The 14,621-nt window shown below is 42.1% G+C and overlaps 1 protein-coding gene across 3 annotated transcripts in view; it reads left to right on the top strand.

Moving 5' to 3' along the window:
• The window catches only part of sema5a (sema domain, seven thrombospondin repeats (type 1 and type 1-like), transmembrane domain (TM) and short cytoplasmic domain, (semaphorin) 5A), a 185,852-nt gene extending 173,822 nt beyond the window's left edge, over window positions 1-12,030 (top strand). For 2 of the 3 annotated variants that reach the window (XM_049565099.1, XM_049565100.1), the window contains exons 20-22: window positions 3,504-3,548; window positions 6,483-6,694; window positions 11,378-12,030. In XM_049565099.1, coding sequence (XP_049421056.1) covers window positions 3,504-3,548; window positions 6,483-6,694; window positions 11,378-11,497 — 377 coding nt within the window. In that variant the 3' untranslated portion in view covers window positions 11,498-12,030. Of the gene's footprint in view, window positions 1-3,503; window positions 3,549-6,482; window positions 6,695-9,959; window positions 10,190-11,377 lie in introns of all 3 variants that reach the window. The other variant, XR_007448256.1, reaches the window with a different exon arrangement.
• Window positions 12,031-14,621: the final 2,591 nt, after the last annotated feature.

Here is a 14,621-nt window from a genome sequence, read left to right as displayed (position 1 = left end):
CTGCACCACCCACCACCATATGCCCACAGCGGTAATTCAGTTCATTTCCAAGAATCCTGTGATAATGAAAAACGTTAGCGATCCCTCTGAGGGACTCGTCTCAGGTCGGAGGTCAGGTTCAGCGACAGGGCAGCACTTTTGGGGGCAGTTGGGATTAGTGTCTTGCTCAAGGACTCCAGAGTGCGGCAGGTGATTACACGGGGGCGTGAACCCGGGTGCTACACTTAAGGGCAGTCTCCCTACTCATTCTGACAACCCGCTGCTATATTAGTTTCATTACGAGCCTAGAAGTCTTGTCAGGCCATGCAAAAAGCACTTACAACAGCAGTTTTACTTTTTTTAATGTTGGAAGGAAAGGCGGAAATGGCTGCTGTGTGCTGTTTTTTGTACCTGGTCATTCAAGCATTTTTATTTTTTATTTACTATTTTCTGGCGTTTATGGGTGTGATAATTTACCTCTTAATAATGGAACCTTTCTCCCGATGAGCGTCATTGCAGCGCTAAGTGGACAGTGAGTCCTGCAGCTTTTCTGTTGTTTGTTAACAATGCAAGTGCAACTAGGGATTGGTATTTTAAGGAGCTTCCATATTTGAGATTAAATTATTACTCGCAAAAAAAAAACCTGAGTAGAAGAGTAAATGGTAAACGGACTGCACTTGTACAGCGCCTTTCTAGTCTTCCAACCACTCAAAGTCCTTTTACACTACATGTCACATTCACACATTCGCACACTGGTGGCTGAGGCTACCATACATGGTGCCACCTACTACTCAGTAAGCATTCACACACTCTCACACACCGATGGAACAGCCATTGGGAGCAATTTGGGGTTCAGTATCTTGCCCGAGGATATTTAGACATGTAGACTGGAGGAGCTAGGGATCAACACGCTCTACCTCTGAGCCACAGCCGGACAACGAATCGAATAGATGTAAATTGGCCAACAACAGAAAACAAGTGCAATTTGAAATTAATTTATCTAACAGGAAGACTTTTAAACCATAAATTCAAAGTTAGCATATGAAAAATTCGCAAACTTTATTTCACTGCTGTTAAGGTAACACAGGTTTGACGCAGTGCTTAACACCTCGTTTCCACTTACATATGTGTACAGACGAGGCATCCGCAAGCCCATTCATTCCTATGGGAATCTCCGTGAGATGTGCCTGCGAAACTCCTCCTCTCCGTAATATTTTGATCTGGAATTTACCACGAGTACGTTCAAATAATGAACTTTTTCAGAGGATTTCGGAGGGACCGTATGACAGTGTGCTAGCTTAGCTAACAGGCTGCTAACAGGCTGCTTTCTTCATTTCAGTTGCCTGTTGAGTGTCAAGTGAGTTTGTCTGATTAAAAAGTTGTTTATGTAATTTTAACACATTGCGAATCTGAGTAATGTTATTCTGCTAAGATATGGTTATACATTATATACAGTCAGACTGTCATTTTGACTCGTTCAGCTGCTCATATGTCTTTTTAATTAGGTATTTTCCATGCTACGTACCTGGCAGGCTAACATCTTCACTTATTTGTTGCCATGCAATATTGTTCCTGATTTTGTCCCTGTAATGTTCCAAGTGTATAAGCATAACTACTGGATGGCAAAAAACGGACAAAAGTAGCCTTCCTCCCATGGCACATTGGACTCTAAAGGCATCATCCATATATCCATCTACGGACACCAGTCGCATACCTGAGTGGAAACGAGGCGTAAGGGGCTGTCCTTTAGCTGCTATCCTCGCGATTAGCTCAACATATGCTCGGTTAGCTCGAGCTAACATAGCAGCAACGGCTAACATCCAACCCAGAGCCATTTAATGGTGTCAACAAACTCACAGCGACACCGAAACAGCTCGACTCTGTCAGGTAACGTTAGCCTAGCTGTGTGATGCTAACAGTTAGCCCTGTCACTGTGTGTGCACAGCTGGATTCTCATCAACTGATCCCCAGTGTGGAGCTCACACTCCTGCAGCAGTAGTTTCATGATAAACACAGAGTGAGTGACAGCGAAGCAATAAACTGCACTCAGCTCTACAATGAAGTAGGATTTTACCCATTTTAAATAATAAAAAAAAAATCTTAGGTCTTGTCTTGTTGACATGTGGGAGGTTGGACGAAGATTACTCTAATGCTGACATCCAAACAAGCACTCCAGTACTCATGCCCATAGCGATAACTGCAAGATACTTTTTTTATAGAACTTGTAAGACATGATAAGATGAGATCATTTTAATCGATTCCACCCACCAAATTTGACTCTTCGTTGACCCCTGTCTGCTCCCCTTATTTTGCCTTTCAAGCTGTCCATTATTACTATAGACGTTAAATCAGCAGTATCTTATAAGATCCACATGTATTGTGTTTTTCAAAATGAACATTAGCTTCTTATTTGATGGTGATAAAGAATATAAAATGCAAACAGAGACGCGAATGATCCTCTGCATGTAAAGCACACCTCTTTGACCCGTGGCGCACATGAAAGCCGTCTTTTTGATGGAACTATTTGATCTCATTTTAAGATATAATAAATCTCCCATGGGAAGGATGAAATAAAAAAGACTTATGGAGTCCCAAAAAAAAAAAACATTTAAAGACCCTCCCTTGCCCTGCGCTCCCAAAAATGTCAGACTACCTTTTGTTTAGTAAAATAACAAACTAAATCAAAAGCTCTTTTAATGCTAAGAATTGCTCTACTACAGCATGTGGTGTGTCTGGTTACCACCGCTAAGCTGCCTTAAGACAATCACTATTTTGGGGCGGAGTTTGGCAAACAGTCAGTTGAACTATTGTTTAAATGAAAGTCCAGAAACTCCTTCTTAACCCTTAATACACATACACACACACATATCTGACACACACCATAAGTATCGACGTCTGCTTAGACAGGCGTCTCCCTATTGACAGCCAGTGTTGCGAGACACACACAGCATTGATCTGTGCTACACAAGGATCATTAAAACTCCTCCCTTTAACATAGGTTGCTTAAGTTATTAACACAGGATGACTGCGATTACCGCCATAAAATGTTTGTATATGTTTAGAAAATGTTATATATTCATGGGTTTTCTTAAACCTCGGGAATCATTCATTATTAGATAAGAACAAACATTTGATTGAAACATAAATTTGTAACCTTTCCGTATTAATTAACAGGGGTATAATAGTCGTGAAAACCCTTCACAGGTCTTTGTAGAATTACCCATTTGCCTTTATACCTTATCATCCATCCCCTTTAATGGGAAAGGTAGTCCATTAAGGTTCATTAGATACGTCTTGTACTTCATTTCCTTTAATGAGAGCTGATACTTTTCATAAACCACTCCAGGTGCCACAGCCGCGATTAGCTTGTGGAGTTTTTACGATAATCTGTTCCATATTGAGTGCAGCTTTCATCTCCACACTCACCTTCAAGGGTACAATTTGTCATGCTAACAGGGGCGTATGTGTATATGGTTTTTTGGCCCTAATACTGCTGCCTTTTGCTGTTTCTTTTCCTTTGTCAGAAGTCTCTATTGCACGCTCCAGCCAGGAGGAGAGGCGCTGTGGAGGTAATTTGTGTGTGTGTGTGTGTGTGTGTGTGAGGAGAGAGAGGGGAGGGTAACACCTGGCGATGCATATGTGCAGTGTCTTTGGCTTTAAGGTAGCTTTCCAGTCCTGTTTAAGGTGTAAAGATCCAGCTCTAAACACACCCAAAATACATCTTAATGGAGGAAGTCAAAGATGCACTTGATGACGTTTGTGAGGTTCAATTCTAGTTCATCATTTCCTCCCAAAAAGAATAACACCATCCTCAGGGCAGCACAGAACTTAACATCTCCATTGATGCTGCTGCCTGATGTATATATTTCTGTATATATATTGCTGCCGATGGTGTAATTTACCTCCTCTATACAGTAAAAACAGTGGATCTGAGAAACACGGCAAATAACTAAAACTGTTGTTTAATTTCCAGAGTTACAGTTTGAGTTTGAGTGAATCAATAACACAGGCATCCTGCGCCCACAGCAATAGACTACATGAGGAGAAGCGAGGCTTCGGGGACCTTTTGTGCCCTGAGTTTTGCCTCTCTCACAGGCTACGGGCTGCTCTTACTATCATTATTTAGTTTGTTGGAGGCTGCATGCAGTCTGAGAGGGAGTTCAGCGCGCGCAGACGGCGCTCAGGGCAACAAAAAAACAAACAATTGTTCTCTCCTGTATATTTTTTTCAACATAAATAAAAGCCAGTTGAGGAGAGCGTTCTGACCTGTGTTTCATAAACTTATATTTAAGTTGATTTAAGTCTCTATCCATGAAACATTATGCTCAGTAGGGACATGGTATTAATAATATAGACTATATGCAGCACATCCAGGGCTCCAGACTAACTTTTAAACTGCCAACACTGGCGCTACCAACTTTCTCAAATGGTTACATCAGCTCATGACTTGATTGCACCCTTTTCTTTGGCTCAGCTTGGTGTTAAAGGTCCAGTGTGAAGGATTTAGGGGGGCAGCAATGGAGTGTCATATAACAAGTATGTTTCTTTAGTGTGTAATCACAGGAAAATAAGAATCATTGGGTTTTTGTTAGCTTACAATGGTCTGTCCCACTGGTAGGAGGCCTCAGGGCAGACCCAGAACACGCTGGAGGGATTACATATCTCATCTGGCCTGGGAACACCTTGGGGTCCCCCAGGAGGAGCTGGAAAGCGTCCCTGGGGAGAGGGATGTCTGGGGTGCTTTGTTCGGCCTCCTGTCCCTGCAACCTGATCCCGGATAAGCGGATCAAAATGGATGGATGGACAATGAGCCGTTTATGTAAAGAGGGAGAGTGGGTCCACCATGTTGCACTGCCTTGTTACAGTAGCCCAGAACGGACAAACCAAACGCTGACTCTAGATAGAGCTATTCGCTTTTTGCTTCAGCCACCGTAGTTAATCATAGTTGTTAGGCCCTGCAGGTCGAGTAGCGTCAGAAAAACACTGATTTTTTTTTTCAACACACTGCTTTTGTCAGGGTTTTTATTGTTTTTTACTGATGTATTTGTTTGGAGAGAAAGACATCTGATAATCTCGTTCCTAAATAATGAACACGAAAGGAATTCTAACAGAGAGAAGTCGCCTTTAAATGCAACTAAATCCCCCCAAATCTTACTGCTCCTTCAATCAGTGACCTTGCATACGGATGAATAGTTGTCTTCATTTAGAGTATTGATGTAAAGATGGTCTCAGTGTTTGGGGCCATGCATCAGTCCCTGCAAGTTTTATGTTTCTTACTGCCATTGTGCATCTTTGAAGTTTCAAGCTTAAATTCTGTGGACCCACTAAAAAGGTTAGAGACGCCTGCAGTGGAGTGGCCACACTGTTTGCAGCAGTGTTTCCCAACTGGTGCAGCCACAGGGTCCAGATTTCTCCTTAGTCATTAGTTCAAGGTCCACACAGTTTAATATACTCAGCATCATGCTGGCGTTTGGCCATGTCGTCGGGCTAGTTTGCTGTCTATTTTAAGTATCTGTCCGTCAGTCAATCACTCAACAACAGGAAATGGCAATTTAAAATGAAAGCTATGGGCCAGAAATTCACTGTACCTCAAAATAAAGTGCATCTTTTACAAATTTGACATGTTTGAGTCACTCGCGGCCCATTCAGAATGGACCCGTGACCCACCACTTGGGAACCACTGGCCTACAATACCGAACAGCATAGCTTTCCCCACGTCCAGCAACCATGGGTCAGACATTGTGGTTGAAAACGGTTCTTTTTCTTCTTCACTGGCTCAATTGGTTTCTTTCTGCCTGCACGTTTATTGTCAGTAACATCTGAGTCAGAATCTCTTGTTGTCCCTCCATTCTTGCCAGCCTCCTCCTCTCTCTCTCCTCGTTTTTAAAATATCAGATATGGATTGCCTCATTTTTTAAACACGATGAGCTAACCTGATTGTTTTGTGAGGTTCAATGCCACTACGTACACACACAGTACACGCTGTGAGTAGGGCACCAAGTGCCAGCAGGGGAACTAATAATAATGATCATCATGCACTCAAATGAACGGGACAAATAGTCATTTATGCAACAGTTTTGGTTGCAGTCTGGAGCCCTAAGCAAATCAGTATTATATTAGACTGCTATTAAATGGTAGCAGTTTAAAAAACATCTAGCATATATTTTTATATATTTATTATCTATTTTAGTTTTTTTTTTAATTTTTGGCTGAATTATCATCATTATTATTATTATTATTATTATTATTATTATCATTATTATGAACAGGGTGTGCATACACATCTTTAATCTGTGATGTATAGGAGGCCCCACCAGCACACAGTAAGAATAAAAAAAATCAGAGAGAGAAAAAGACAAAGACAAAAATTGTCTTCTTCTTTTTATTGACGAACACTGCATCATTAACATATGAATTGCAGCTTCAATTACCACTTTCACTTGTGTGAATTGACAGAGAATTACCTCCATTCTCCTCCCCCCCATCCCCTCCCCTTCTTCCAGACTTCAACCTCTTCCACATGATCGCCGTGGGGCTCAGCAGCTCCATCCTCGGCTGTCTGGTTACCCTGCTGGTTTACTCGTACTGCCAGCGCTACCAACAGCAGTCTCACGACGCCACCGTCATCCACCCCATCTCAGCCGCGCCGCTCAACACCAGCATCACCAACCACATCAACAAACTGGACAAATACGACTCGGTGGAAGCCATCAAGGTCTGTGGACAAGTTTGCTCTGGGGTTCACTGTGGGTCACGCTTGACTGATGTCCAGATGTGTCGAGGCAAAGCAGCAGTTTGTAACGTTTCCTTACTGTTTGACTTAATCAACCGATGTCACAGTCCCAGGCAGTGAGAAATGGTCTGCCGCTTCCTCCAGTGTCAGTTGTGATTAAATACTTTTCTTACTGCATGACTCTCTCTGTCACACCACCTCCTGTCGTGCACTGACACTCTCTAGTCGTGTAACAGATAGGCAGTTGTGCGTACATCTTCTCTCCGTGTGCTCCTCTGCTGTGTGTCTCAGTGTGTGACTTTGTTCTGTGTCAGTGGTCATACACTGCTTTCTCATAACATACTAACGCAATTACTTATCGGTGCGTGGGTAGGTAATCAGAGGAGATGCTCTGCATCTGCAAATCTCCCTGCGTAGACAGGTCCTTTGTGTCATTACTGCATCCTAAATTGCAGACAGTCGGATGCAGCAGAGCCAGTGACAGAGATCCAGCTACTCTCATGGTACAAACAGCCTCTTATCCACTGATACATCAAGCCTTTAGTGCCAGACTGAGCTGGTGATTGGTGCTTGTCCACAGCTACTCCATGCCCCAGCTGGGCTTTTTTTTCAAGTATTCCCAGTGCTCTGTATTAAAGAGCATTTCAATCACTTTAACAGCTTGTTCATTTTTTACCCTACAAAGGAGCCTCAGAAGTAATGAATCTGGTATCGTGATTTTATACCAATAGAAGAATTTGCCTTTGAATATTCTTACAAATTGCATTTGTAAGATAGTCTGGCACTAGCTGGCCATTTAAAGGCTCTGCCACTTTTGGGTTCTCCTGCTGATAAGAAGCTATTGGATACATTACATGGCATAAATCATAGTTGGAGAGAAGTTAAGCTACTCTCCTCACTGCAGCTATTGTTGCTACACCTGTCTTTTTTTTTATTTTCAGCTGACATCGAAAAAAAATCAGGCTTTCTCTTACTAGCTGTAACTACTGTAGCCTAGCTTACTAAACTAGTGTTAGCTTCATGTGTCGTTTGTTTCTCCATTTACAGCTGACTTCTTTTAAAATAAGTCCTCAGTATGCACTTAATTCAGGGGCGTAAACATAGACAGTGCAGACAGTGTGATTGCACTTGGGCCCCTGGGGTGGAAGGGCCCAAAGAGAGAGCAGGCCCTTGCAAGAGATTCAGATTACCACCTTGGAAATATACCTGTGTTCAAAGATAAAAACTTAATTAAACTCTAAATGTTCTATATAAGCTATAAAATCTATAAATATACTATAAAAGCTATTCAATTAACTGATTAATTTCTTACTTTCTTTGATATTGTTGTCAATACATGCACCATAGCCTGCACTGGGGCCTGTTGTAACTTCCTTACGCTTCTGACTTAATTGCTATATTCTGTACATGTAAGATGTTTTACTGAAGGCCTAAAGCTACAGCTACATGTCCCAGGCATGTCCTGTTCGCTCCTATGAAAGTTGCTCAGTAGCACATTAGGCCAAAAACGTTCAACTACTGCATTTAAATTACTAGGGCTGCCCTCGACTAAGAATTTTCCCAGTCAACCAATAGTCGTCATTTAGGGCCATTAGTTGACTAGTCGCCTGCATGTTTACAATATTAACGTAATTATATAATGATATATTTTGGGCGGGGCAACACAATGGTTTGAGTTGAAGGTGTGAGAAAGAATAGTATCAGTAACATTGTTAACACTGTGCTACATTACAGAGAAATACAAAACCGTACTAATGAACCTTCATTAATATAGGCCTATATTTTATCTACAAGTGCACGTCACACACTGAGCGAGCCGCCTGTTAATGACGCTGTGGGCTAATGGGCATGTAGCTACTTCCATGTTTCAGATGATACGTCATGTTTGTAGTCGACCAATGAAGATGAGTTTACATATCACCTTGGGTTCGTCCTTCACCTTCTCAAAATTTGGACTTTGGATTTCCTGGCCGACATGTTATTAACTAGCCTGTGGCCACTTCCTGTGTCTGTCCTTTCAAATTAAATTCCTAAAAGATCCAGTCATATAAGTTTTGATTTACTTTGACAAGGCACAGCTCCTAATAGAGTTTCACGATTTTTGTTTGTTTTGTTTTGGGGGGGTTTCTGCGACTAAGCAACCACTAAAATCTTGCCGACTATTGACGTCTCTGGTCGACCGACGTTTGGTCAACTATTAGGGGGCAGACCTAAAAATGATCCAATGATCCGCATTGCTTCCACATCATTGGGCCCACAGAGCAGGAGCACAAGATCCTTTCACTCATTGAGCCAGCGACTATTGGTTTAGCACTCCACTAACTTGGATGTGGATAAAATTATTCAATCATGTGGCTCTTCTACACTTTCAAACTAGACCGAATGGATCAAATTCTGATTGTGAAATGAGCGCACGTTCAGTCATCAAAGTTTCACACTGAAACTAAGCTTGTTATTGGAACTTGATTTTACTGTAATACTGATGAATCAGCTTTTGATTTTAGGTGGGTTTTCTTTTCGTTTGTGTTTGACACCCTGTCAGAGGAAGTCTTTAATATCCAACATACAAACTAAGTGAATACCTGGCTCTCTGTTTGCAAAAACTACTTCTTTGATATGAAAGTGTTTTGTTAAAACTGCCACAGAGTGAGAACAGAAGGCTCGGGGCGAACGTCTCCAAATGTAATTTCATTGCGGAATAAAGGTGTGAGGAGCGTTCATCTGTCATGCAATTAGAGTCAGGAGCATGGAGCGTAATTCAGTTAGTCCTATTGCAAATAGAGGCAGATATGAATATAGACAGACCATGTGAAAATACAAAAGGAGCTGCATGACAAATGAACACTGTCTAATTTTCCGAAAGCACATTCTGCCTCCAACCCTCGCTCAGTGAGCCTAAACCGTCTGGATGATGCAGTGAATTTTCAGCCACTGAGTGTGCAAAAACCGTAATGTGCCTCTTTTGAGCGTTTATAGGGAGGAATGATGAACACCTGATGCCATATTTGAGAGTTTTTGGCTCAAATCCTGATGTTGATGAGTCATTATTATTATGCACAGTGTATCACAGACACCCCTCATACTGGTTTCTTGGCCAACTGGAGTATTTCCAGCAGTCTGGTTTATGATCTCAAAGCTAAGTAGCTGCAGTTTTATGTTTCTCATATTTCCAGGCTTCCTGTTAAACAGAATATGGCCTTAGGGTTTCTTTGAGGATGACTCTTGCCCATTCCTCTCCTCCCTGCAGCCAGATGTGTCGGTACTCTTGCCCTTGGACGACCCCGCCATGCACCAGCCTCTCTCTGCTAACATGGGGGTGTCCATGCGTGGCCTGGAGATTTTCTACTAACCTCTGACCTCTACAACATCTCGCCTCTTGATCCCCCCCAACAACTCTTTGACCCCAACCACTACTACTTCCTCTTCCCCACCGTGCCCTGCCCTTCCACTTCCTGTGGCACTTCCTGTGTGTGGCAGGTTGGAGTACAGACTCTCTTTCTCTGCTCAGACCCCTTCATCCCTCCATTTCGACCTCCCCCCATTCCCTTCTCCCTCCCGGCTTGTGAGAAGGCAGTGTATCCCTCCCTTATTTTTCTCTCTCAACAAGTGCCTCCATCTGCATGTTTTTTTTCAGTGTTTGTCTTCCTTGTTTTGTCCTTGATGGTTTTGATTTGATGGGTTGAGAAAGAAAATCCATTGTGATGCTGTTTTATTACGCTCCTCTGTTACCTCTCTATCACTAATGCCGCTTCTTAGTTTAAACACATTTTGTTTACCGCACCGAAAACTCAAATGTAATCATTCTTCAGCCAATTAAAGAGGTTTAAGGCAAGAAGACAAAGTAGATGATGCTAACAAGCGTCGAAGCACAGCTGTTTAAAAGCAGCCATGGGGCCACCTGCAGAGACACATAACCGTCTCCGGGGCTGCGGGAGTGTTGATTACATTCCCTCTGTGTGCAAATCACATAATGGGGAAGAAGCGAAATGCATGAGTTTTTCGTCCAGCACACTCGTTCCCTATCAGTGTCGAGTCGGAAACATCCATCAACGGCAAACGCAGCATCATCAAGTGTTCAATTACACTGCCCCAAGGGACTCCCAGCACACACTCTCTACAACAGAATGCATATGAACACATCCATTTGCCAAATTGCTGATGTTGTATTGAGCACCACATCAGAAGCTCATTCCATGTTTACTATGTCACGCAGGGACAGAGAAGATGCCCCCATGGCTCTTCCTTATTGTTTAACAGAAAAGAGACTCTCCCTTGATCGATTTTTATGGCTCAGATTGTCCTAGAGGACCAACAATCGGAGGGCCATAAAAACCGCTGATGCTGGGTATTAGAGATGACAGAGGTGGACATACGGACGCGCATCAAAATAATTTAGCCCTGTGGTGGCTTATCATTTTTCCAGCCTGTTTGCAAATGCTTTGACCTTGCTCTGTGAAATGTATGTTTCATTCACTGAGCGGCCTCCCATTGATTTGTGTTGCTCTTTTTTTTTTTTTACTTTTTTTTTTTTTTACTTTTTGGGGCTGGATGGATTTGCTTTTACCTCGCCATCTGGGCTGAATAATCACTTGATCCATGTGTCGCAGACAAGTCCGTGCTGACTCCTCTCTCTTTCTCCTCTCCATTTTTTTTTCAAATCTACAGGCCTTCAACAAAAACAATCTGATTCTGGAGGAAAGAAATAAGTACTTCAACCCACAGCTTGCCGGGAAGACCTATACCAATGCATACTTCACCGACCTCAACACCTACGATGACTATTAAGCCTTGATTCGGCAGTTCAGACACCATACCATAAGCGGGGATGCCAACCCTATCATCCATTTGACTGTATTCTTTTCTTTGTGCTTTGTATTGAGATTCGTGACACCATGCGTGGGATAGTCCCACTCTCAGACTCTATGGCAGCTGGTATGTAATGAAAACACAGATACACAGTGTTGCCAACAGAGGGAAATGCCCACTTTCTCTCAGGTGCCTTGGGGTACACTTGGAAAGTTCATCTTTGGGGGCAAAACTTGCCTTGACTCTCACTGAGAAATGGACAACTGGATTTCCCAATGTGGATTAAAAAAAAGAAAAAAAAAAGGGAAAAATAAAAACTCAAGAGACTGTGGGAGATGTGATCCCCTTCTAACTTTCCTGTGACGCCTCTAAAACAGACCTGCATTTGTAATGATGGGGAAATAACCACAAAACCGCTTTGCATGACTTCATCTGACGTGTTTTCTCTGTTTCGTTTTTGCATGGTTGGTCGCATTCCAGGGTGTGGGGAATCGCAAGCAGTGTTTTTTTTTCTTTCTTTCTTTCTTTTTGGCTGGTCTTAAGTTCAGGACTGGTTTTGGAAGTCATAAAAACAAAGACCGTGGTGATGCCTGGTGGCTTTTACCATTTCCTGCTGCAGCAATCTCCAGATGGATCAATATCCACCCCCATTCCTAGAATCAGGATGTAGATATTTGAAGCCGGTGGTCAGGTTTGTCCACTTTTTTTTCTGTTACAGGCTCCCGCAGCTAGCAGTGATTGAAATTTCAGTGTTTTTTTGTTTTGTTTTGGGTTTTTTTGCTTCATTTTTTTATGATTTTTTTTGCTTTTAAAGTTACATATGTTTTGTACAGGATGTTAAGTTCGAAGCCTATGTCTGTAGTTTTTCTAAATACATTTATTCAATGTCTCAAGTGTTTAAAGAATAAAACGTTTCCTTTTGAAAAGAAAAAAAAGTTTATGTGCATTCTGACAAGTAATCAGGATTATCCATATCCGCCTGCATCAAGTTCAGTCTTTGTCACCGTACTTTTTATATTTTTTGTAAAAAAAAAAAATAATGTTTTTGAATTTTGATAGTGTTCGCTATTCCTTTGGCTTCTGAGTTAAATATGTAATTTGTGAAAGCAGGATGTTAATGGGATTAACTGTACAGATGGAGCGTGGCAGATACTACTCTCTTGAACCCCAACTGGAGCGCTACCCATAAACTGTAAGATGAAATCCATTCATCAGATTGAGATATTTCTGTTCAGAGTGTATAACCAAATATTAGGTTATTCAATGGTTCAGTTGCAACTAACTCTTTTTACATGTTTGCTTGTGTTCCTGTGCATAAATTAAAAACTGCTTCGTACACAACAGACTTGTCAGAGTGTGAGTTATACACATTCATTTTTTATAATATCTCTTTTAGCCCAGTCGCCAGACAAAAATGTTGGCATTGTATGTTTCTGCAAACAACATATATGTTACATATATGTTGTTTCTGCAAACAACATATATGTAACATATGTTACGTTTCTAAAGTGACATAGTGAGTATATGAGCTGACCTTGTCCTCAGCAAGTGGAGGGGATGGTGGATGGACACCTAGGCAGGACACTCTCAAACTGCAAACCACTGTTCAAGACCAACAACAGAACCAGTTGGTTTTTAACAGGTAATTGCTGTTCTTCAGCAGCTTTTTAGGCTTGCCGTGTTTCAGTCAGGACCACTTTAGTCAAAGAAAACTTTATTTTCATTTGCAGTATTGTATGTGGTGGTATGGCTTTGTTCTGGGGCTTCTCTGCCTTTCCAAGGCCTACACAGAGATAGCACACCTCTCTGCCCTTCCACATGCAAACAAGGAAAGCCTGAGGCAGAGAGAGAAAACCCCCCTGCCTGGGCCCTATTTCCCCATGTGTTTGTGTGCGTATGATTCATAGGTACAACTCGTTCTAAAATTGGTTCAGTATTGAGGGAGTCAGATGTAGCTGGCAGCCGCGAAATGAGCTAAAACGGTAACAGGGGCAAATGCATCCCGTATAAGTTTGCGCATTAAAAGTGCTTTTTTTCAGTTCAGATCGCCAGTGCTATCTCTGTAAATAGCATCGATTGGGGGAAAAAAAAAACATGGCAGCACACCGGTAAGGTAAGACAACACGTTGACTATATCGTTGTTTTCTATATGTTCTCTGACATTTATCCAAACCATATGAGGCTGTCTTTGTGGAGAAAAAGCTTGTTTAGTGGACTAACTTTGCACTTGAAGTATGCCCGTTCACTTACGTTTTAACAGGTCTGACCCTACTATGCGCCCCGGCTGTATCTAGGCTAATGGCTAACATGCTAACTGTTATTTTTATGTCACTAGTCACTTGAAACAAATTTAGGACGATAGGAGACAGGTTGAAATAAACCGAAACAATGGGGATGCAAAAATACCTGATTTAACAAACAAACTGAACTGATATGAACCAGACTGCTTGGGGTAAATGAGGCTCAGGGGGTTTTGTTGCTTAAATCTAACCACATGTTAACCACAGCCATGTTGAAATATGAAGTTTCAACATATCTGCTACATATTAACATAAGAATGTAATGGTGGTTTGCTGAAACATACAATGCCAACATCTACTCTGACAATTGGGTTGTCACAGTAATTAAGCTTTGGGGGTGGACTCTAGCTCACCTGACAGAGTGTGCACCCTGTACAGGCTGCGCCCTTTGCAGCCCCCGCCACTATTCTGTCATTAAAGCCAAAATCACCCAAAAAATAATCTTTAAAAAAGATATTATATCTTTGATCACGTAAAATGTTGCTTTCTCTGCAGCTCTTCCGAACAACCTGAACACGACTTCAACTAAAGAGAAAGCAGCGATATAAAGCCCTCAGTGTGTGGGACTCTTCTGCCCTGTGTGGTTTGCTCCGACAACTTTGGAGACTTTGATGTTCCTCGAGCAAAACACTGTAAAACCACAGCACCGTGAGCACGCGCCTGCACTTCATAAATCACTCAAAAGTAGAGTAGAAGACTCCCTCCACCTGATTTTTAAAGGAGTCTTCAGCACGGCCACGCAGTGACAAATGGCATCGGCAGCAGTGGAAGGATACCTGAAGGATACAAATCGCGTAAGGTGG

This window comes from Epinephelus fuscoguttatus, linkage group LG21, assembly GCF_011397635.1.
Source record: "Epinephelus fuscoguttatus linkage group LG21, E.fuscoguttatus.final_Chr_v1".
NCBI lineage: Eukaryota > Metazoa > Chordata > Actinopteri > Perciformes > Serranidae > Epinephelus > Epinephelus fuscoguttatus.
Note: the sequence above shows the minus strand (reverse complement) of the source record. Positions and strands in the feature narration are given on the sequence as shown.